The following is a 25628-nucleotide window of genomic DNA, read 5'->3' on the forward strand; positions in this document are numbered from 1 at the left end:
TTTTTTTTTTTTTTTTTTTCCTTTTACAATAACTGGTTTTAATGAAGTTAGTCGAACAAAGGTGCTACGAGGATTCTAAAAACTGTGCTACGTTATTTTCATCCTGTGTTAGATATGCGAAAATAATTGGAAAGCGTTAAAAGTGAACATCAATGCTGCATGCTTTATAGTTATCCTACGATGAAAATATCGTGGAAAATGTAGCGAAATATTTTTTATTTAATCAATATTTTTAACATTATTTATTGATATTTATAGTAAACGTAATTGTAAAATTAATTTAAGATATTACTTTGTGATATACGATTTTATAAAATGAGAGAATTTTAACGTAACGTAATATGAAGCACACATTTCTAGTAAATTTCATTTGTAACTAGATTGATAAATTTTTTTCCTTTTTATCGACAGGGCTAAAATTTTATACTCGAGTGGTTTATATCTAAATTCGAGAGCAATTTCTTTCGAAATCTTATAACCTCGTGTGAATATATACGCGCATCCACACATTTGTGTAGAAAGAGACGATAATGGAAAGATCGTGTTCGAAAAAGTTGAGAAGAGGAAAAAAATTCAAGATACAAGTTCACGACCTCATGTTATACATCATTTTACACTCATTAATGTATTTCGAGATTTTATTTTTTTTTTTTTTATTTGAAAATCTTATTTGCAGTTGCAAAAAGAATTTATTACACGATCATCATTCGATTCATCAAAAATATATATATATAAATTTACTATACGATGATATAAAATAATTCCTAAGAAAAATTTTGTAATTAAATAAAATGAAAAGATAAATCTGTTGCAAAAGATTTGTGATCACATTTAATGATAAATATGAAAAACAAATTTTATTAAAATTTAATAGATCCTATCTAAATATGAAATATTTTTAGCAAATTGTTAAAAATACCTTTAATAATAAAAGATATAATAAGAAATAAAAAAATATTTTTATTAATCAGATTAGATTTATACGATCAGATAAATGAAAAAATAAATCGCGATTCATATGAAACGTGTTCAAGTCCAAGTACACCGGAAGTTTTAATGAAGCGCACACGTGTCGACGTGTCATTGTAATTTCCACTCGAAACGATTTCATAGATTGCATCAATAAAGAACGTGTTATTTCCGCGTAAATCACGTCTAGTGCACGTATGAAATCAAAGAAATGAAACTGCCAAACATAGATTATTCGAAGATAAATATATAAATTAAATTAAAAATTGTAATAAAAAGATATGTATAAATCCATTGCAAAAATAATTTTATAAAAACATAAAATCATAATAATATAGAACAAGAAAGTATAAAGCTAAGCATAAAGTTTTGTTCTTGCCACGATTGAGAAAGGATTACAATAGTTCAGAATTCCATTAACAAATGTTAAATGAGTTTTTTCTAATTTTGAAATAAATTTCAAATTTTTAATACATCAATCAAGAATCAAATTGATTAAATTGTTAAAAATTTTTAACTTCAACATGAGAAAAAAAAATGGTTATTCTTAATTGGGTTAACTAATTTTGTACTTTATATAATATTCCATGAATATATTAAGAAAAAAAACTTGATAGTTCACATTTTTTAATTTTTATAAATTATAGAACCTCTTTATTTCTCATCTATTCAACTTTAAAATATTAAAAATATCTTAATATTCCTTTTAATTATATCATGCAAAAAAAACATAAAGATACACATTTTCTAAACTATTTAATAAAATTTTAAATAAAATTTTATATTAATAATTCGAATCATATATGAGAATTCAAAACAATATTGTATTCCTCTCTCAATTGTATTCATTTTCATATATTCTATTTCATGCTTCATGCATTTAGATTTTCATATGCTGCTTCATACTAATTAAGCAGCATTCAAGCATAATCAATACAAATAAAAGACAGAGGAATTTAAACACTCACCATTTACTACTGATTTCTTCACACATGTCGGGACACCATTCTCGGTTTTGCAGTATTCATTTTCACCGCACAGAGTGCTGGCACAATTAGCTTCTGCAAATAAAAAGATACTTGTCTTTTCAATCCTGGTGTACAAAAATTTCAATGTATCACGTTAGTGAATTTAAAAGTTAAACAAATTTATAATTTTTTCCCAATTTTTTTTTTTTTTAAATTCGAACTGTACAGTAAGTTCCAAATAAAATAATTATCGTAAATTCTCTGATAATTATCCACATTATTTCACGATAATTACTTCATATGTAAACACGAGTAATTCATTCCGCGTTCATTAAAGTTTGCTATTTATTACTATTATCAATCATAAAGGGAGCAAATTTGTATGCAACCGTTGTCGGCAATTTACGCACAATAGATTAAAATTTAATGAACACGTGATCGATCGAAGAACAATGAAGTTATTAATTTATGGATCGAAAACGCGCTTTTGTTTCTTCCTCCTCGAGCTACATTACGCACATATTTGAGAATCAATATTTACGAAAAGGGTGAACGTTCTTACCGCCTGGACGAGATTTCTTACAAGTCGGATAACGACCGCAGTTATCTCGTTGATAGATCGAACAAGGATCCTCGGCCATCACGCAGACCTCATCCCTCATGCAACCGATGTCCTTGCACGTCCTCCCGTATTCTGTGGACCAGAAAGTAACACTTTAGCCGGAGTTTCTTTTTTTTTCTTTTTTTTTTTTCCACGTTTAGTGGGGAAAGTTCGAGTAATAGGGCATGATCTCGCGATTGGATATGGTTCATTAAAAGTTCTCCCCGAGAAAGGGACGCCTCATAAATGAAATTTATATGTCAGAGCTACTGATGCTCCTCGATCAAATGGGTCGTTTTCGATGCTTCAATTTCTCGTGCGAACGATCCACGTAAACGATGCTCACTCCACTGGAAACTACTACCATCGTTAAATATTAACATTATCGTGGTTTTATGCCGGGATACATGCTGGCACAATATGTTCAAACTTTTCTAACTTGTATTTTTTGGATTACGTAAAACTTTGGCGAAGAAATTTAGAATTTCGTTTCAAAGAGTATAATATTTCCTCGCATTGCATTATAATTTTAACATTTGAAGTATACCAGAAGGAGAAGAATTCTTTTCTTGGAGAATTTATAGTTTTTTTAAAAGAAATTACTTGGAAAAAATTTTGCTTGGAACAAATATATAATCATTCTTTGAATATCTGATATAAGTGAGTTGTAAAAATTTGTTTTAGAGATTAACATTTATACGGTCAATTACAAAATTATTTGTAAAAGAATAAATATATTTATGTTTAAGTAACTTTAACTCAATATTCCTCATATATCAAGTTTCTCTAAAACTTCAAACAGAAACTGAACAACTGAGTAACTAAACCTACTTGTTTAATAACTAAAGTGTAAGCAAATACCTATACTTAGTCTTCCTAATTCACCTGTGCCGATATATTTGAACGGGATTAATGTACATATTACACTTTCAATTTATTATCTAAACAATTTAGAAATGTAGAATATCTCTTTTTATTAATATTATCATCTTAAATATTATGCGTTTAATCCTTAATTTAATACCCAAACTTGATTTAAAAATTATTTACTAAAAAAAAAAAAAAAAATTGAAATTTTATTTGAAATAAAAAAACCATATATGTGAGTATCAATATAGAAATTAACCAAACATTAGCACAAATATATTTTTTCCCAACAGGATATCAACTGATACATTTTATTGATAAATAAATTAAAATCTGTTTATCTGATGCATTTATGTGCTATTCTTATATTTAATCTAAATCCACGTTCTTTTTTCCCTTATAATTTGTTTACAAAATTGAAAGAAATAAAGCACAAAAATGGAAACAAAGTTCAACAGATCTGTAATTTCATACAATTCCATCTAATATTATTCACTAAAAAAGGTACACATCTTTCCTTATTTTATTCCACATCAACAATAACGTCTAACATTTTCATATTTTAAAAAATACGTGCATTAACCTAACCTAATATTACAATGCCGCATATTTCTTGTTTTATTTCACGTCAACAATAATCTCGTATTTTATTATTCCAGAAAACACCATCGAGAAACGGATGTTTCTTCTAATGAAAAACAATTTCCAACGTGCAACGCCTGTTTACCAGATGTTCGCCTATCCTAACCTAACCTAACCTAACCTGATCTAACCTAATATCATAGCGCAAGAGTATCATAATACAAATCTCTTATTTTATTTCGCGTCTCGCATTTTCTTATTTCTCGAAACACCATATCTGGAAATACACCATCGAAAGTTTGCTCCGGTTAAAAATACAAGTTCGAGCGCGCATTTACCAGACGTTATCCAACCGAGGCCCGGCATCGACGCTGCTAATCGTAATTCTATTCAAGCACCACACCGTCATCCCCATATAACCCCATCGATTCTCAATTATCCGGCTGAGAGAGAAGGAGGACAACCGGAAAGAGGAGTGAAAGAGAGGGGAGAGAGAGAGAGGAAGGGGAAAGGAGAGAGAGAGAGAGAGAGAGAGAGAGAGAGAGAGAGAGAGAGAGAGAGAGAGAGAGAGGGAGAGGGAGAGAAAGCGAACCCTCTGCAAAGTTAACGCCCAAGCTTCGTGTTATCCCTTATCCTACGTGTTGAGAAAGAAATGGAATAAAAGGTGCGCGCGAAAGATAGAAAGAGAATATTAAAACTAGGCTAATGATCCTTTCTCTAATTGTTCTTAAACGTTTATCAAGGAACAAATGGAACGGATGAAGGAAAGAATCGTAATATTAGAAAGAATGAGAGTATTATGTCCATAAACTCGGAATGATTCTCTATTGATACGTGACTTTCTTTTTTTTTTTTGTCATAAGTAGATTATGGATATGGATGGTAATCCAATTCTTGAATTTTTATATTCTAACACTTTTGAGATTCTCAGATTTTGAGATTGTCAGACAAATTTTGTAATGGTTATAAAATTATTGCAATTTTTATGTTACTTAAGGATCGAATGTAATCTAAAATGAATTGTATTATTTTTCGTATTATATCTAATCTAATCTTTTAATATAATTATAATATCATTTTTTCTATTATCACAAGATTAAAATCAAAAAATTAACTTCTTTTATTTAAATATGTAACATGTTGTATATATTTTTTTGCAAATTTAAATTTCATTTCAATAAATGGATAACATATTGAATGATAAACATAAACAACTTTAATTTTGTAAAATGCACGGTATTATATGATAACGCAAACAACTGTAATTATGAAAAATCTATCAAGGTAGAGTGAATAATGTTTCGATCTTCCGTATAAATGAAATGTATATATGCGGTTATAATTGTCACATTTCTGCATGAATATCGGTTGGACAGTAACAATTAAGGTCAGATAATTAATTATATCAATTTGGTTTAATGTATATTCTATATGATCCTGATTAAATTATGATTCATCAAAATAAGAAATGTAATCTATGTATATGTATAATAAATAACAAAATAAATGAATGAATATATATGAATAAAATTATTTTTTTGTAACGATACTATAATAAACATAATATAAATAGAATAAAAAAATGTAATTGTAATATAATTTCAATTAGATTGCAATCTGGACTGCAATATTACATTCCTATTCACAAATATAGATATAAATTATATTTACTAATATTTATTTTTGGAAATTGAAAAAAATTAAGTAACTATTATTTGATTCAATGTATCATACATAAAGAAAAACTACAATTTTATTAAAAAATTTATGAAAAATTTAAAACTATACTATACTATACTATATATGTAATCAAATATCAAATTTATTTAAAATGATGTTTTAAAGATTTTTGAATTGAATTGAAGTGTATAGAAATATATACTCTTTAAGTTTATGATAATCAAATTAAAAACAACATAGAAGTTATTAAAAAAATTATTAAACATTCATATATATTTCTACCAACACTTTATGAACTATATTTCATTTAACTAGGCACAGAAAAGAGAGAGAATTTCACAGAAAAATTATGGAAAAAATTATAGAACAATTTCTACAATTACTCCTTTTTACAATTAGCTTTCTTTTAAAAGAAACTAAGTTCTTCAACTTTGAGAGAGGAAATTTGTTCACCCTCTTATTGCCTAATTAATAAATGAAAAATTTCCCCATATAAAAGCTTATAATTATTCTATATGATCTCGTCAAAGCTATTTAATTTATGAAAAGAATTATCCATCTGGTAAAAACATTTAATGAGATATCTTTGCCACAAAAATAAGAGAATATATCTAGAAACCGTACTTGTTTATGGCCTCCAACAAGAATTGCTTGGTTACGTAAAGATATTAATGAATGATTATACGTATAATAAATGGAAATTATTGTATATTTCTAATATAAGATAGACATAAAATATCTACATCTTCATTACAATAAAAAAAAAAAATTCTTTAATAAATAGAAATTCTCTTTCATAAATATTTTCAATCTAAAAATCTAATATAATTTATTTAAAATCTCAAATAATGAAAATTATGTACATTAAGTGTTAAATCTTTTGATTCCTATCACTGTTTCTTTTTCTTTTTCTAATAAAAATTTAATAGAGTCTTCTATTGGATTAAGAAAAGAAAAAGAGATAAGTCGACGATAACGATGAAGGTTAATATAATTGCATCAGTCGTGTTGGAGATTAAAAATAATCATTTGTTTCCATTAAGTCCACTTAATCCCCATCAAACGAAACGATTGGCCATAGCAATTGAATTACAACGTTACGATTTAACCTCAATATCGCAAATAATAATCGATAATATAATTTTAATTAAATTTTATAATAACGTCAATTTAAAATACAATTTTTCTAAAAATTTTTCAAAAATAAATTTTTAATAATCTAAAAAATATTTGATTTTACATACTGCTAAAAGATGCTGCATCCGGAATCGAAGAGATAAGTAAAATTGTCCCTAATAGGACACTCAGTGTTGAAGTGGAAAACATTTTCTGTAACACAAAAATATTCATTTTTATAGTCGATATTTCGTTAGAATAAAAATGAGAATATTCATTATTTCTTAAAAATTTATCATTTCTTAGAAGATAATTAAGCATTACATTTGTATATTTATAAAATAATTCAACGTTTCAGAATAATTTAGAAACGATGTAATATAAAATAGAATATAATAATATATAATAATAATAAAGAATAATTGCATATTAAATCGAAATAATTCTAGATAACTAATTATTAATGTATAGAATACATAAAAAAAGATTGCTAATCACTGAATGTTAAATAAAGAAAAGAACTTATAAAATAATCGACATATTAAATAACAATTTGAACTTTTGAAATAAAATAATAAATGGATCAAATATATGAATCATAAAAACGAATAAAAAAGACAAATTTAAATCTGACAATGAGAACTAATTACTGTCTAATTAATAAATGAAAAATTTCCCTATATAAAGCTTATAATTAAATAATTATTCTATATGATATCATCAAAGCTAAATAAAAGCCCGCGCAAATATTCTTTTCTTCGTCCATCTTTGTTTTACACTTTCTACATGATCGAAATCATTCGTCATACCTATCTTTGGACATAACCTCAAACGTATTCGTAATAATTCGATGTATATATTTTTCGATTAATTTAATTGAATTAATAATCGAGTTAAATTGAAATAAATTGTTAACAATTTAAATATTTAATATTTAAGATTGTTGGTGATATCGAGTTTACGATTTTAATCCAGTGACCTTGACTATAGAGAAATCACAAATTGCGTCGTTCGTCTTTACTACACTTATTCACGTTATTCTTTATGTTACGTACGAATAATTAATACGTAATTTCTTAAATAAACATAAATAATAATCTTATATTAACAAATAAAGCAAACTTACCACAAAAATCTCACTGATTACACACGAAAACGTCCACTCCAACGCGTAGTCAGTACAATACTGAACATTCAGTGAAATGTTCTATCGATACTGACCTGACGTTAGCCGTGACTGAAACAAAGATGGAGGATGAAGTTGTACATGAAAGATAAAGACAGAAACAGACTTGGAAAACGAGACCGATATGGCGCGAATATGACGTAAAAGGAAATACTATGTTGAGCGTAAATAATCGTTTTAATGATCAGAAAATAGAAAAAAGCGTAGGCTTTAAAGAGAAGACCTTTAGAATAACTAACCTTTAAGAATAACTTTAAAATGTGATATTAAACGTATAATGTGATTTTCTATAAAATGAAAATGCTTTATGAATATTAATTTAAAACTTATTAGAGTTAACCCGCCATTTTTGTTATATATTTTATATCTCGCATAAATTTTATAACAATGATTAAATGATAAATTCTGAATATAATAATAATTTTAGAAATGTAATAAGCGAAGATATCGAAAATTCGAAGTAAAGACTGAATCATAGAATTGCATGGAATTGCCATTTATGATATCATTATCTCAACATAATGTTTGAAACAAAATTTTTTAATCAAACAAACAAAGAAAATATTTTTTCATTTCATTATGGAATTTTATAAAAAAAATTTGTTTCTTGTGAAAAATAAATCATATAAATTTATATAGTTCATACAAATGTTACAATATTATTTTTTCTATAATTTTATCGTTCTTTAATCCTTTTTCATAATAAAAAGTTTTTTTTCCATATAAAATTGCATTATAATATAGGATCTTGTTACGTGATCTATTTCATATAGGAATATCATATGCATAATTATACTTTTTATACAGAAGTTTATCTTATAACACGTAAATGATATCAATTTATTCTCTTCATTCTATGCATTGCATTATATCTTTCGAAGATCTCACTACATAATACTTGGAAATGCTTGGAAAATATGTGATTCAATGGGAAAAAATGGTAAAAATTTTATTTCATTTATATTATTCAATATTAAATTAAATTATAAATAATTTCAATTAATTCAATTTTGTTAACTATTTATTTTTCCTATTTCTTTATTAAATTATTATATTTTATTTTTATAACTCTTTATAAATATTGTGATTTATTAAATTAAAGGAACGATTAACAACGACTGTTAAAGTTACTAGAATCAAATGTACATAACTCAAAATGTTCGAGTTTCGCTTTCATATTTTAATTTATTTAATTACACAATACTTATAATAAAATATTAACATTTCCTAAGATTTTACATTTTTCAAATTCCCAGTCTTGAAATTTGAATTTTCCGTCAACGATAAATATTTGAATTTATTTAATAAAATTCTTACTTTTCCTCGTATAATTTACTTTTAACTCTTTCGTTTCTTCAATGAATTATTTATTTTTCTTCTCTGAAAACATTCTTTGTCTCAAAAATTATATTCATCGATCGTATTTTTTTCTCTTACCACTGAAATTTCATTTCAAACTTTTTTTATACAAATAATCGCCTTCGATACTTCTCGAATCTTCGAAATCCTCTCTCTCTCTCTCTAAAATATTCTCGATACTAATATTAAACCTCTTCTTCACAGATCTTCAAGATACGAATCTACATTTCCCAAGGAAACGTCCCTCGAAGAATGATTTACGTCGGCCTTTCATATCCCACTTTCATCGCCACGTTTCTAAACTCTCCTCTCCACAGTTTCCGCAGTCACGTATGTATCGTCAGAAATCTTATCGACAACCGTGTTCTGTCAAACGTCCTCACGTGTCGGAACGTTTCATCCACGTAGAAGGGCCGAGGAACGTTTCATCCACGCTTTCGAGGTCCCCGTGCTCTCGATGTTCGATCTGGAGACTGCGCAAAGCCCCGTTTCCCAGTTTTCGACAGCACTGTCGGAGGAAACCCCTTGGATGAAGGGAATCAGGAGGGAAGTTTCGTAGAAATTCCCGCCCCTCCTCCCCCCTCGCTCCCTCTCTTTCACAGGATGGAAACGCTGTTGGTGGTGGGATTTTACTTGCAGCGGTGGCGCGTGCTAAGGTCGTTCCTCTTTCCTCTCGCACAACGCATGCCACTAAAATATATCTTCCTCTCTGTCCTTTTCCATTGTATCACGGTTACACGGTTTGCGCCGCGATGTACACATCTCCTGCTCTACCCTATTCCATCCAATAGATTTCATATCATCCGGCACGTATCATCTTTTCTACTCGTACACGCGATTGGATGTAAAAAAAACTAGAGAGAATCCCATCCCTCTTTCAATCTCTTTCTAAGAAATTACCGGTGCCACACCGAGTTGTATTTCGTTTTATTTCATCCGTGATACGGTTCAGACTTTATCTTCTTCCTCGTTGAACGACGTATATACTCCTGTTTGGTTAAACTATGCTCGATATGTGCGTGCATCGTTCGACTTCGTTTTCTTGCGATTTCGTATGCAATCCCCCTCTTGAGGTATCCTATTTTTAATAAAACTTTGATCTTTCGTGTTACGTGTTAATATATTCATGGAATATTTTTATATCCTTAAAAGTTAGAACAAAAGTTTGATATATATAAAAATATCCAATTAAGTTTTATTTATTAAAGTTGTAGGTGATGGAGATAAAGCTATCTCGTTGTGTCTCTCCACCTCGTTTAACATAAATTTCAATTGATTATTAATGAAGGAGATATTAACATTTTATATATCTTTTGTGTTCGTGCAAATATTTTTATCATTATAATTATGATGGAAAAGGAACTTAAAAAGACATTGATTTAATATGCTTTAAATATCAAAATGAATATTTTGTCATGTACTTTCTTGCAGATTTTTGTACATTTAAATTTTTGAATACATAAACATTCCAGTCTAACCCTATGCTTAAAAATAAATCTATCATTGAAATTCTGATTTCAAGAATTCAAGCATCAAGAAATTAACTTTCGTCAAAAAATGATCTATCCTCAATATTCTCAAAAAAAAAACATCCTCAAAATCATTCGAATTCAGATTTTTTAGCATTTTAGTCGAAACCAAATTCTAATATTTCCATCCCAACTTATTTAAATTTCCTTAACAACTTAAATATCACAAAATAAATTATCCATTACCATTCCTAATTTTCACACTATTTTTCAATGATCTAAAAAATTCTAAAAAATTCTAAGTTCTATTTCCACTCTAATCTACTCAAATTCCCTTAACAATTTGAATATCACAAAAACAAATTATCCATTATCATTCCTAATTTCCACACCAGTTTTCAGTGATCTAAAAAATTATTAATCTAAATTCTAATATTTCCACTTTCAAAATTCATTACTCAAATTTCTTTAACAATTTGAATATCACAAAAATAAATTATCCATTACCATTCCTAATTTCCACTTTTGAATGATCTAAAAAATTCTAATATTTCCACTTTCAAAATTCATTACTCAAATTTCTTTAACAATTTGAATATCACAAAAATAAATTATCCATTATCATTCCTAATTCCCACACCAGTTTTCAGTGATCTAAAAAATTATTAATCTAAATTCTAATATTTCCACTTTCAAAATTCATTACTCAAATTTTATATATAAATATTCAACAATTTGAATATCACAAAAACAAATTATCCATTATCATTCCTAATTTTCGCACCAGTTTTCAGTGATCTAAAAAATTATTAATCTAAATTCTAATATTTCCACTTTCAAAATTCATTACTTAAATTTCTTTAACAATTTGAATATCACAAAAATAAATTATCCATTACCACTCCTAATTCCCACTTTTCAATGATCTAAAAAATTCTCTAATCCAAATTCTAATATTTCCACTTCAATTTACTCAAATTCCCTTAATAATTTGAACATTACAAAACAAATTACCCATTACTACTACACTTCTAATCCCCACTTTTCAGTGATCTAAAAAATTCTTAATCCAAATTCTAACATTTCCAGCCTAAGCTAAACAAATCTATTACTCATACTCGAATCGCATAAGAAATCAATGAATGAGAGAAGAAATCAAGCCATTGCCACTTACTCTTAATCAACGATGAACGCAAACAAATTTTTTCCATCTTCCTTACCTTCGTCCACCCCAAACCCCGATCCTCCGCGGAATTTGGTCGCGTAACTCCCGCGCGTTTGCGCGCGCGTCGCGCCGCGCTTTCGAGAGGGTGGTGCGCGTTCCACGGGCGTCGTCCGTTAGTAGTCGAATTCGTCTCGTCCTCGAGGAAGGAGCGTTCACCTCGGCGAGCGCCTCATCGCCAACTCGTCCCTCCGCGATTCCTTTCCTTTCGCCCGACCAGGTGAGAACAGATAGTGGAGGGGGCAATTGCGCCCCGGTGTTTTTCCTCCAACGGACAACCCTTTCTCTCAGTGTCTGCCTCTCGCCTCTCTGGATCGACGTTCCGCGTTTTAACGATCGGAGGGAAACGCTCTCGCGTTACAGTGTGTCGCAGCGGCGTGTGGACTATGCTGCAGTCAGTGATCGTGGAGGGTGACCGAAGGGGGTGAGAGAAAAGGGATGATCGTGCGCGCGCGATACAGCGTCTTGCCGCTCCTCGTGAAAACACCATTTCCTGGGGAAGGAACCGAGGGAAGGACAGTGGTGTGCAAACCCTTTGAGAGAGGAAGTTCAGGTATGTTCGAGGAATGGGTTGTGGATTCTTTGGGGGACACCGCGTATCAGCTCTCTGCTCTAATCGAAAAGAAACGTTGCTTCGAAGAGTGTGTTGATCTTTTTCACCGGACTTGCCTCTCCTCTCTCGTTTCGTATCTCCTTTGAGAAAATATTCTTGTCCTCGTGTTTACGTTCTCGTTTGAAACGCTCTTGTGGCATTTGTGTTGTGCTTGTACACTTTGAATCCGGGAATGGATTAAGTTTTCCTAGAATGGAAGGAATATATTGTTCAAGGCTGGACTTTTTTCTTCTTTTATGTTTTCCTTTTTTCGAGTCATGTATCCGATCGAACGTCTTCGGATTTGTTGTGCTTTATCTTTGAATTTGAAGGAATATTAAGTTTTGAAAAATGAAAGGATATTGTTTGGATTGAGATTGGATCTTTTATTGGTTCTTTTTTTTTTTCAGATTTCCTTTGTTTCGAGGCATATTGATTGCGTTACCCAATTTGAAAAAGATGAAGTTTTGAAAAACGAGAGGGGATAAATATTTGATTGACTTGTGAAGAAGAGATAAAATATTAACGTATTGATAAATTTGTAATAGCATGGAATATTTGAAGTTCATCAAGTATATTTTTACGCGAAGACAAATATTTTTTTTAAATAATGTGCGTACGTGTAATTGAGTACAATAAATCTTTATTGACATTGGAGATTACTTTAAAGAGAAATAAAATGATCATTCTCAATGACTCAAAAATTTTATTTTAACTTATATCCATCTCAGCTTGAATAATTTTGGTGTATGTAAAAAGAGAGATATTAAAATTCCATCAAAAGTAAAACAACATGTTCTAAGATTTCTTTAAAAATTTGTGCATACGTACATCTTCGGATGATCAAAATTTTATCTAGATTCTATTAAAATATAGCCTCGAATCTGATCTGGAAAATCGAAAAGAAAAAGATCATATATATATATAGATATTAATCTCAACAAATCGAACGTCAATATGCTCGCATCGAAACACAACAACGTTGCATATCAATATAAAAGTTAAGCTGCATATAACCCAGATAACAATCGTTGACTGACACCGTATGTAACGCTCGAATGACAAGCAATCGTTCGACTTTTCGAAATCGATATACAATAATTGAAGTTGCATAGTTTTAATACGCGCGAGCTGTAATCGTTAACAGTTCCATTGATCCACAATTCGACAGTTCCACAATTTCAATGTCCCCAATGGATCGTGTCCGATCTTTTTCAGAATGAAATTAGATCGACATATACGTGCACTAACTATCCGCTTTCCCTCTTTTTTTTTTTTTTTTTTTTTTTTGATACGTATTGTTCGTTTTTCTCGTGGTTTATTTTCTTGCAGAGTTTTTAGCTGCCGTGAACCGCTTCTACGAACGCCAACTGAATAAATACAGTTTCCTCCCCCCCTCCGTATAAACGTTTCGAGGGAGGTTTAACGCTGTACGAACGGTGTTTAAGTGAATTCTTTCGGGTTTCTCTTGTTTTCGTCCCTGACAAAGTTTCTTTCGGGGGTTACTCTCCAGTTATTTCTTTTCTTTTTTTTTTTTTTAATTTGTATTTGAAAATTGTTTCAGTACAAAGGGTTGAAGAAGGAGCAAACTATCCGAGAGGGATACTGTCGTCTTTTCCTTTTTTTTTCCTTTCTTAAAGAGAAAATTCTTTGTGTGATCCTTAAAGTATCAAATCAATAATATCGACAAATCTTAAAAATCTTGTGAAATAATATTTTTGAGAAAAGTCTCTGTAAGAAGAAAAATTGAATGTTTCGTCTTCTCTTTTTCCCCCTTTTCCACTTTTTTAAACTTCCTGAAATTCATAAGAAATATATCATAATCAAGGTGCAATGAATCAAAATAATAATATTAATAATCCTAACGTGATGTCGAAACGATGAAAGTTGATGAATGTTTGAAAATTGAGTTTATAAAAGAAATTATTCCAGTGGAATTTATCTCTTTCGTCTTTTCTTTTTTTTCCTTTTATTTTTTTTTCTTCTTTCTCTTTCTCTCTCTCTCTCTCTCTCTCTCTCTCTCTCTCTCTCTCTTTTTCTCTTTTCAGAGATCAGCTTTCTCGAAATTCAAAAGACAAGTTTCAGCAAGGGCTGTTACAGTTGAAGTGCGATAAATCAAGTCAGTGGCATCGATAATTTTAACGTGATGCCAGGAGCCGTATGATATACTGCAAATGGATTTTCGTCGAGGTATTTCAATTGGTATTACCGGAACTCTGCGAGTTTTAAAACTTGGAGGATTCGAAGTTCCGGTTTCGTTGTCACTCGCAGGTGGTTTCTCCCTTCCTTACGCGAATTTTTAAAAGTAGAAAGAAACTTCTTTGGTTACGAATTCCGCGCAGATAATATATAATATTCCTCGAAATTCTTTTTTTTTTTTTTTTTTCATTCAAAATTTAAGAGGAATATACGTGTATATATTTCACAAAAGAAACGATTTTTCAAATAGTAAGTTGATCCAACAAGATCCAAAGGGATGGAAAAATAAAAATTATATTCTTTACGAAATAAAGTATATAGTTTATTGAAATAGAAATTCGTTAATTTGTAAATAATTTGTAAATACTCTTGTTTTAAAATCTTGGAATTAAATTATAATACAAATAACAGTCATAGCTTCTTTTCGATGATCGAAGATAATAAGTGATTATATAAGAAGACAATCAGTGATTATCATTGATAACAACTCTTGATTTTGGTTAATAATCATGGACGATAATCGATGATGATCGATGAACATATAATTATCACCTATCGTTAAATAATTCTTTGAGCAAGAGCTTCGAATTAACTTTGACAAACTGGTTAACTGGTTCGCTTTAAATTAATTGATTCAGAAATATGAATTAAACAGAAATTGTGAAACATCGCTCGATATTGCAAGTTTCGAATCAATTAATCGTGTCAATTCGAAAAAATTCGAAAAAATCTAATAAATATAGTATATTATAAAGTACATAAAATTGCATAAAATAATAATACATAAAAGGGATAAGAGCTTGACAAAAAAAAACTAAAAAAAATAATATAAATAGGTAAACGACACTTGTGTCAATTCTTGAGCAAAATTTTGAGCAAAATTCTTGAATAATCATTCAAGCTTTCATTCAGGATCAACTGCTTGAGAAATGGCAATACACAGATTACACGCAATGAAAAGTGAAAATTTGAGAAGAAATAATTTTAATAAAAATGTACGAGAATGGAATGAAGAAAAATCGAAGATAATCCCTAACGAAACTAATTTCTATTTGATTCACCAGAGCCACCGTCTGTTCCCTTCTTCCTTGTTAAAGAAAATAGACGGCATGATTCGCCTTTTTTCCTTTACTATTCGATTTTTATTCGTGCTCAATATCTCGTCCCTTAAAATATGCGGTAAAACAGGGAGGATTTCCAATTTGCTGCCAATATCCAAGTAGGAGAGATCGTTCGTGGTAACAGGCTTCCAATCGACGTTGACGAACTCGTCTTTGATCGAAGTAGGATTCCTGGATCGAGGATATAAACGGTTAAGACGATCTCCTCTTTGCAAAAATAATTTTACAAAAAAGAAAAAAAATTATTTACCCCGTTTTAGCGAAATTAGTCCACATCCTGGTCATTCGTTCCATCGTAATCCTGTCTTTCGTACCGACCGCCGGTGGATCAGGATTGTCACTTTTCAACCTCGGTGAATATATCAAATATGGGGCGTCGTCGGTGTGAGACGCTCCTGGAATACGCGAATAAATATTACAGGGTATTACAGTGGAACATGCACTCCGTTATTAGAATATTCTCTTATTCAAACTGACTCCCCACTGACACCGCTGAAAGATTATTCTCGTCGCACTTTGGCGATAAATAAAACATATAATTCGAAATTGATCTTGGATGGACATGTTCGCGCCAATAATACATAACATAAGCAATAGTCTATTTAATTAATTACTGGAAGAAATTAGAAAGTTAAATAAGGAATAGCAGAGTTACAGAATTGGGAAAAGTGCACGTTTACATTAGGATTAAAGATTTGTTAAAGAAGAGAGAAATGGAAAATTATTGGGAAATTGTTGGATGATTATACATAGAAGGAGAATACGATTAAAGAATTTCGCTGCTTACCAGAAACTTGACGTTTCACTACCAGATCCGAAAGAGATATCTCGTTGCCAACGAAGGAGAATTTGCACAGATAAGTAGAGGAAAGCGATCTCTTCGCTCGATCCTCTATAGTCATAATGGCGGGTAGCTCGAAATAAATGAGAGTGAGAAGATCGATCACTTTTCGCAGTTTCTTATCGTTGATCGGTTTCCCGTCGAAGTATTGATTGGTCAAAATTTCGTATAATTCCTCGATTTGTTCGTCATCCAACTTCTTCAACACTCTCAAACTGTTCACGTACGTGGGCAGATACTCGTTCAAAACGTTTAATATATTTTGACCTCTGCCTGAGATATGGAAGCGGGGATGTAATATAACATAATCGAAAAATTGAGGCAAATTTTTTGAGAGAAAGATTCGTGAAAATTCACCTCTTAGGAACATGATGTACTCGTGAGCCGTGTAACTTATTATCACGGGTACGTTAGCGATTGGATTTGTGAGCAATTGGTCGATAGGTTCTGGCATAACGGGATTCTCCGCCATCTCGTCGCAATTGATCCCAAAAGGAATAGCGTAAGAGAATTTCTCCTATCGGATAAATGAGATAAATTTCGATTCAGATATTTCGAAAGTAATCGATCGTGATCGCGAAAATGGGCGAAAGGGAAAATTCCTTACCTCCAACGTGAGGATAGTAGGCTGAGCTTTCACGATATCCTCGGCCGCCACTTTTCGCAGAAATTCGACCACCTCCTCGGGATCGTCGGATACTTTTCCGAGAGTAGCGGCCAATTTAAATCCACGATCGGGTTGACTTTGATTCTTGCTCCAGGCGCTCGAAAGCATTCCGCTCTGCGCGATCGCTTTGTGAAATAATCCTGAAACAAGGATTTTTTTGATCAAATATTCGAATAATTTCTTTTTTTTTTTTTTTCTTAGAATCGAAGAGCCGAGAGTTACCTTTCGCGCGTGGCGACAAGAGCAAAGCGTGAACCAAAACCGATCCTGCGCTTACGCCGAAAATCGTCACGTTGTTAGGATCCCCCCCAAAGTTGGAGATATTTTCCTTCACCCATTCCAAAGCCAAGATCAGATCCTTGAGGCCGTAATTCCCGGCCGCGACTCGGTGGCCCAGATTTAGGAATCCTGTTTTCCAATCGAAAAAAAAAAAAAAAAGGAAAAGATCCACGCGTTAAAAATATCGTTTCCACCCTTGCTCCTCCCCCCTCGCTTTTTAAATCGAATCGACAAGGCGAACTAACCGAATGCACCGACTCTGTAGTTAGTCGAGACGACCACCACGTCTTTCGGGAGCAAGTAATCGGGCCTCACGTCCTGAAAACTCGAACTACCAAATATGAATGCACCCTCGTGAACATAGAACATAACCGGTTTCGATTGATCGAGAGAATTGGTGTAGACGTTCAGGTAAAGGCAATCCTCGGATCCGATGATTTGGTAAGGTGGGTAGATCTGCTTTTGCGGGCAGTAGTATTGAGTGGGTTTCGTGGTGTCCTTAACGTCGGTCCACGGTCCAATCGGTATCGGGTCCTGTGTTGTTTCACAAAGTTAAAAACTTTAATTGGAAACGGAGCAGTAAATAATGATCGCATCCTCGTGCAATCGTGAGGAAAGATTTTCGATGTTGTCGATATTTCGCTAATTTTCTAATGGCCTGGATTGAACCAAGCTTGGAAATCGATAGGTAAATAGGTAAAAAGTAAATATAATAGAAACAATCTAATTTATTCATCCTATTAAGGACAGAAAAAATAATTCAAATGAAATTCAAAAAATAAATTTCAAATGATATAGTTTATATGCCAGAATTTAATTTCGAAATGAATAAATAAGAAAAATTGAAGCGAGAGAAACAGTGAAGAGAGATAAATTATCGATCTGTGACAATTATTAATAATCTTTATTTCGCGATTATCTTGCGTTTTACTATGTCTTATCGTTTAAATTAAAAAAGGAAATTTCATAATTTATTTATTTCGCGACAAATTTATATTATAAATCTCGTCCATTGAAAGCGAAAAAAGAATTTTTTACGGAGAGAATTTTATCAAAAAAGAAAGAAAATTATAAAAAAAGAAAAAAAAGTGGTTAATATTTGCTAGATTGACAACTTAAAATTTACAATATTTATCGATATAAATAAAGGAAAAATATCATTTACCACTCATATTTTTCATTAAAAGTAAAGTTTCACAAGCATAATTTTTACATTATATATTCGTAGCCAATTTTGAAACGATCTTGACGATTTAATGGCACGATTAGAAAATTAAAAAATTTAAATTTGAAAATTTCAAAAAAATTTAAAAGTCCCTTTCAAACTTAAATTTCTTAATTTTTCAAGTAATGTCAATTACAAATACAAAAATAAATGATACAATACCTTAAATCTGAGTTTTCCAATGGGTGGAACAGCATACGGTATCCCCCTGAACGCGATATATTTTCCTCCTAAAACATTTTTCACTATTCCTCCCTTCAATTTACCTTGCTTCACGGTCACAATTGGCTGGCTCATTATCGAGTAGATTTTTAAATCGTTGGATTTTTAAATCGTGGAGAAATTTCAGATTTTTAGATTGTTTAGAGTTACGTACCGCACTACTAAAACCTAACGACTGGATGAAAAATCTTTGTCCAACTGAGTACTTATAGGATAGATGAATCATAATTAATCATGTTAATTTCTCCTAAGGTTAAAGATCATGACTCGTTTAACAACTGATCGACGAAACTGGCATCGACACATTTCGCTATCGTCGATTTAATATCCTGCAACAATGCAAAATATTTTGATTTACGATCTCATAAATCGTAAATAATTTTAGAAAAATAAATAGATTTTTTTTTACTCGCATTAATCCAATTAGAAAGCGTTCTGAATTAATATTATTGGAACAGAACTTTAAAAAATTTTAAAATCAATTTATGGAAGTTTACGATTTTTTTTTTTTTTTTTGAAGAAATCAAAACTGCAAGCAAAAAAAAATATGAACAGCTTTTGTAATTTAAATGAAATCAAAATTTTCGATCGAGAATAATATTTTCTCGAGAAAATACATCGATTCGTTTATAAAAAAAAAAAAAAAAGGAAGAAAGTATTCTATTTGAAAAACTTTTCAATCTATGAAACTTCTCCTCCACTTTCAAAAAAGATTTATACATCAGGCTTTTGAAACTATTCTTAGGATTTTGAATGAAATTTTTCCCTATTTTTCTATTGACACCTATCGCGAAAAATACACTTATAAAAAAAAAAAAATTCCTGAACTACATCATTTCTTGTAATTTATTTTAATCGCGTATCATGTGTCGTGTATTAAAATTGAAATGGGAAAGTTATTTTAAACGTCTATATTTAAATGCAATAAAGGATAATGCGTTATTATTCTTTCTGCAAACAATATACAAATAATTTTATATAATCAGTGAAACGTTTAATGCTCCAATTAATGTTTATCATATTAAAATAATTTATCTTGTCATGTTGTTTTCGCTATATACAATTCCATTTCTATAAATAATTAATTTCATTTCTAATGAGATTAATAATAGTTGTATTAATAATTGATTTAAATTTTTAAAAATTAATTAAATTCGAAATTGGAATTTGTACAACAGTAATAAGAAACGTGCAGCAATGTTTTTATTGCTAAATGATAAAAGATACAGAAATAACATTAATTAATTAGGATTTTATTTAGACGGATAATTGCATAGAAATAGAGGGAGATCATAGAATGTTTGATCATAGAGAAAAATTATTATATGTACGTATCATTTACGTATTCAATGATGACAATGATCGTGACAATGATCGTATCGTATTTTTTTCTCTTTCTCTAGTGTTTTTTAAAAACTTTTTAAAATATAAAATTTAAAAACTTGAATGATGTTATTTGATAATAATTCCTATTAACTATCATTATTTTTATTAATTTATTTTTTTATTAACAACTATAGATACACACGCATATTAATAATTTGAATTTCCTTTCCTTTAATTACAATCTTATCGATACATTACATTAATCTTTTCGATACATACGCTCCCTATACGTTGTTTCTTTCTCTCTTATTTTTGAATTATTTTGCCCAATATTTCCTTTAATATTTCCTTTGAATCATTTATTGTCGTGAATTTTCTTTCAAAAATTGTAACTTTAAATTTGACACTCCGTTTTCAATTAAATTCACATCGATAAAATTATCTACGAATTGTATGGGAGTTGTAGTAAAAAAAAAAAAAAAAAAAAAAAAAAATAACAAGATATTAAGTATTTACATAATATACAAATTTTTAATCTGCACGCGAGAAATACGTGGTCAATTATTAAAATTTAAACTCCGTCCAAACTTTCAAATTTTATCAAAATAAAAAAAAATTATGAATGAACGATTCTAATTTTTTGATAATAATTTTTTGATATAATAAGTTATGTAATAGTGAGCTGATGTTAATCAGTCGTTGGACGACCTTCGAGTTCCCTTTGTATTTTGCCGAATCTAAAAAAAAAAAAAAAAAAAAAAAAAAAAAAATGGAAGAAAGAAAGAGAAGGGAATCGAAATCTACATCGATGTCAAGATCGTGTCTCTTCTCGAAATAGAGAGGGGGAGGAGGATGATTAACAATAAGTAATCATAATTTATGTCGATTACAGAATTTTTCACGATATTATTCTGTAATCGGCTTATCAGCGGAAGTCCGGTTTACGTGTTTACGCAATTTTGACCCTTGACGATTACTTAAGAATCTATAAAATCAAAATATTATCGAATATGAAAAACAAATTGTCAAATGATTATCTCTGAGCAATTGCACGTTTCGTATACATATGATGAAATATGAAAATAGTATTCCATTGACAACAATTCAGCAATAGCTATAATATTCCATAATCGTGAGTTTCATTCATAAAAATTTTATTACCGGTTGTTTATCTCTTATCCATTTGATTATTAATGGCTTCATAATTGAGATATGAGTTATGTATACATTGTTTCTTTCTTTTTTTTTTTTTTCTTTTTGATAGAAGATAAGCGAAGAATTTGGACAACATTTTCATAATTAAAAGTGTTTTAGTAAATTAGAAAGAGATAAAAGCATTCTTTGAAACCGCGTATCGTGGCAATGTTTTTTTAAGAGAAAATGTGAGTCAAATCAGATTCTTAAATCTTGAAATACTTCAAAGATCAAAAGAGTAGAGGAACGAAAATTTGAGGCTGCAATTATTAAAAGTGATAAAAGTTAGTGATAGGTTCGAGTGCATGACAAGTAGATTTGAACTTATATTTGAATCTTTTAAGTATTTTGAGAGAAAGAGATAAAACAGATCTGAATGGGACTGAATTTGAAAACTCTACTTTTAAAAGTGAACAAGTTTTGTTTCGAAATGGAATCGATCGAGATTCGAGAAAACTTTTTCGCTTTAAAAATTCTTTACTCGTATTTTATATTTTTCCAGGATTCGTTTCCGTCTCTTGACTTGCGTTAAAATATTCTAAAATTCTACAACGTGATGTTTACAATCAAAAAAAAAAAAAAGAATTGAATAATTTACTATATTTTCTGCATATAAATATGGCACGGATAAGGAAAAGGAAATAAAAATTTGACAAACATTATTATCATGTTATCACATTTGACATTTAATTTTATTCGTATATTTTATACAATTTATAATTATAATTATATTTATAATTACAAAAAAAAAACAAATAAAATAAAATTACAAAATAAAACTTATGAAGAGGATAAAATGTGTGGTAAAATGGGATGCATCTTTAATTCATTATTAATATCCAAAAAACAGAGGTCGTCCATTGTTGCGGGCCTCCAATCAATGTTAACAAATTCATCTTTAACCGAGGTAGGATTCCTGGATTGGATATACGTAATGATGTAAGATAATAAAAATAATATTTTATGTTTCTATATTTATTATATAGAAAAAAAAAATAATAAAATTTACCCCGTTTTTGCGAAATTAGTCCACATTCTAGTCATTCGTTCCATTGTTATTCTGTCTTTTGTACCGATTACTGGTGGATTAGGCTCATAAACTTTATATTTCGGTGAATATATCAAATATGGCGCGTCATCCGTATGAGCTGCTCCTGTTAAATGTAAATAATATATAAATATAAAAAATACATATAAAAATACATATAAATGTGAACGAATATGTATTAACAAGTGTTAATTTGTACAATATGAGTAATAATCTTATAGAAGGTAATAAAAAAAAAAAAAATAAGGATAATTAAAAAAAAGAAGAAGAAGAAGAAGAAAAGATACACTGATTGTTTTGTTCGTTCAAATCCAACGACTCGTACCCAACGCTACCGATCGATTCTCACGCGATAAACGTACATGTTCTGCGATTGGTCAATATTTTTCACTAATAATTCGTTAACAAGATCGAAAATTTTCTCGAAATTGTTTGAAATCAACGTGAAAAATCGTAACCGTGTTAAGCTTCATCGATAGAATTTCTTCTAGGATCATCTCGTACATTGTACATATTCTATTAGTAGACTATTCACTCTAAGAATAAAGGGATAATGAATTTTAAAAATTGTATTCTTACCAGAAACTTGACGTTTTTGTATAAAATCAATGGCCGATTCCTCATTTCCAACGTACGAGAATCTACAAACGTAATTAGACACGGTTGTCCTCTTCACTAGATCTTCTATCATCACGATAATAGGAAGTTCGAAATATATATGAGTCAATGCCTCGATTGCTTTGCGGATTTTTTTTTCATTAATCGGTTTCCCTTCAAAGAATCGATTGTTTATCGTATCGTAAATTCGTTCAAAATCTTCCTCATTTAATTTCTTCAACGATTTCAAACTTCTCACGTACTTGGGCATATATTCGTTCAACGTTTCAATCGTCTCCCTCGACTTATCTGGGGAGAGGAAAATAAGATTAGATAAATCAGATCGATGCCCAACCGCGAAAAAATTGTTACGAAATTTACCTTTTACGTATGATATGCATTCGTCAGCCGTGTAACAGATTATTACGGGGATATTACTTCCTCTTGTCCTCAGTAATTCATCGATAGATTTTGGCATAACGGGATCGTCTGCTATCTCGTCGTAACTCACCCCGAAAGGAATCTCGAAGGAGAATTTTTCCTATCAACGGGGATATTCCATTCATGTTTCGATTGCTCGAAAATTATTCTTAATGGTGAAATAGATGGAAAAATTCCTTACCTCTATCGTCACTATATTAGATTGAATTTTCACGATATCCTCGGCTGGCACTTTTCGCAGAAATTCGACCACCTCCTCGGGATTTTTCGATGTTTCACCGAGGAGGGCGGCTAATCTGAATCCACGAACAGAATAATTCTGACTCTTGCACCAAGAACTCCAAAGCACACCGCTCTGCATGATCGCTTTGTGCAACAATCCTGAAGAAATTTTTCTTTTTTTTATTAAATATTCGACGTTTTTTTTTTTCGGCAAAACGAAAAAACGTCGTCGTTTTCGAGATCTGCCGAGAATCGAAAAAATCAAAAAGCCGAGCGTTACCTTCCGCGCGTGGCGACAAAAGCAAGGCGTGAACCAAAACCGATCCTGCGCTTACGCCGAAAATCGTCACGTTGTTAGGATCCCCCCCAAAGTTGGAGATATTTTCCTTCACCCATTCCAAAGCCAAGATCAGATCCTTGAGGCCGTAATTCCCGGCCGCGACTCGGTGGCCCAGATTTAGAAATCCTGTTTTCCAATCGAAAAAAAAAAAAAAAGAAAAAGATCCAGGCGTTAAAAATATCGTTTCCACCCTTGTTCCTTCCCCCTCGCTTTTTAAATCGAATCGACAAGGCGAACTAACCGAATGCACCGACTCTGTAGTTACTCGAGACGACCACCACGTTTCTCGGGAGCAGGTAATCGGGCCTCATTTCCTGGAAACTCGAAGTACCGCATATAAACGCACCCTCGTGAATATAGAACATAACCGGTTTCAATTGATCAAGAGAATTGGTGTAGACGTTCAGGTAAAGACAATCCTCGCTGCCAATGATTTGATACGGTATAAATCGTTGGCGCTGCATGCAGTAATATTCAACGTTTTTGGAGACATCTTTGATACCTGTCCATGGCTCGGCCGGTTGCGGATCCTTAAATTTAATTTTTAAGAAATTAGATGGAAGATAATAATAATAAGAGCATCGCGTTAATTATTCCACCACTAATTATAGATCGTTAGATTCGAATTTTCGTCTCTTTACATACGTCATGGTATTTTAATTATCATTTTTTGGAGAAAAAAAAAAAGAATCAAAAATTAGATCGATAACCGATATCAATATCGAGTTGAAATTTCTTTCGTATTAATAAAATGTATTTGTTAAAAAGGAAAAAAATTTGCTTGTATATCGTTGATATTTTAAAAGAAAAGAAAGAAAAAGAGCTCAAAGATATGAATGAGAGAGTTTAAAAATAAATAAATAAAATGGTGGAAGTATATATATTATTACGTGCTCACTTTAAATCTGAGTTCTCCAACAGGAGGTGTTGCGAACGGTATTCCTCTGAAAGCGTAGTACGACGATGATCCTAAGATATTCCGTACCATCGCCCCTTTTAATTTGCCTTGTTTCACGGTTACTATTGGCATACTCATTTTTAAGCTCGTAGTTAGATTAGCACTGAGATTGTCTATATTTTTGCTTCCACTTTTACGTGTTTTATCCTTTTTTGCATTTCATATAAATATTCTGTGGATTTATGTACATTTAAATTTTGTATGAATACATAAGCATCCTAATCTATTTACAAGTAATATAAGTATAATGAAGTGAAATAGAGGTAAAAATAATGGTGACGTATAGCTCTATTTTTCCCCCTCTTTTCAAAAAATTTTTATTTTAAATATTTACAAT

The 25628-nt window shown here is 30.6% G+C and overlaps 3 protein-coding genes across 4 annotated transcripts in view; all 3 read right to left on the minus strand.

The window, feature by feature from the left end:
* Positions 1-7981, minus strand: part of LOC122719466 (prisilkin-39-like) — a 15948-nt gene extending 7967 nt beyond the window's left edge. For both annotated transcript variants that reach the window (XM_043945287.1, XM_043945286.1), the window contains exons 1-4: positions 7910-7981; positions 6912-6996; positions 2500-2631; positions 1938-2030 (exon numbers count right to left, since the gene is read on the minus strand). In XM_043945287.1, the coding sequence (XP_043801222.1) occupies positions 1938-2030; positions 2500-2631; positions 6912-6993 (307 nt within the window). In that variant the 5' untranslated portion in view covers positions 6994-6996; positions 7910-7981. The remainder of the gene's footprint in view (positions 1-1937; positions 2031-2499; positions 2632-6911; positions 6997-7909) is intronic.
* A 7886-nt stretch (positions 7982-15867) lies between these two features.
* LOC122719445 (juvenile hormone esterase-like) lies at positions 15868-19249 on the minus strand. Its single transcript, XM_043945231.1, has 8 exons — positions 19106-19249; positions 17964-18252; positions 17662-17847; positions 17380-17579; positions 17130-17289; positions 16719-17045; positions 16182-16326; positions 15868-16102 (listed from the first exon to the last, which is right to left on the minus strand). The coding sequence occupies exons 1-8, from the start codon at positions 19238-19240 to the stop codon at positions 15868-15870; spliced, it is 1677 nt and encodes a 558-aa protein (XP_043801166.1). The 5' UTR covers positions 19241-19249.
* Positions 19250-22393: 3144 nt separating this feature from the next.
* LOC122719444 (esterase E4-like) lies at positions 22394-25426 on the minus strand. The gene is made up of 8 exons (XM_043945229.1): positions 25232-25426; positions 24575-24863; positions 24274-24459; positions 23953-24152; positions 23712-23871; positions 23313-23639; positions 22695-22839; positions 22394-22601 (listed from the first exon to the last, which is right to left on the minus strand). The coding sequence occupies exons 1-8, from the start codon at positions 25367-25369 to the stop codon at positions 22466-22468; spliced, it is 1581 nt and encodes a 526-aa protein (XP_043801164.1). The 5' UTR covers positions 25370-25426; the 3' UTR covers positions 22394-22465.
* Between the last annotated feature and the right edge of the window lie 202 nt (positions 25427-25628).

The sequence above is a fragment of the Apis laboriosa genome, unplaced genomic scaffold, assembly GCF_014066325.1.
Source record: "Apis laboriosa isolate Shangri-la unplaced genomic scaffold, ASM1406632v1 scaffold78_cov150, whole genome shotgun sequence".
Lineage (NCBI taxonomy): Eukaryota > Metazoa > Arthropoda > Insecta > Hymenoptera > Apidae > Apis > Apis laboriosa.

Coding starts and splice junctions, on each gene's coding strand:
- LOC122719445 (XM_043945231.1), bottom strand. CDS start 19,240: ATGAGCCAGCCAATTGTGACCGTGAAGCAAGGTAAATTGAAGGGAGGA. Junction 17,848..17,963: donor CTACAGAGTCGGTGCATTCG/GTTAGTTCGCCT, acceptor ATTGGAAAACAG/GATTCCTAAATCTGGGCCAC. Junction 17,046..17,129: donor GTACATCATGTTCCTAAGAG/GTGAATTTTCAC, acceptor TCCATATCTCAG/GCAGAGGTCAAAATATATTA.
- LOC122719444 (XM_043945229.1), bottom strand. CDS start 25,369: ATGAGTATGCCAATAGTAACCGTGAAACAAGGCAAATTAAAAGGGGCG. Junction 23,640..23,711: donor ATGCATATCATACGTAAAAG/GTAAATTTCGTA, acceptor TCCTCTCCCCAG/ATAAGTCGAGGGAGACGATT. Junction 22,602..22,694: donor ACTAATTTCGCAAAAACGGG/GTAAATTTTATT, acceptor TATCCAATCCAG/GAATCCTACCTCGGTTAAAG.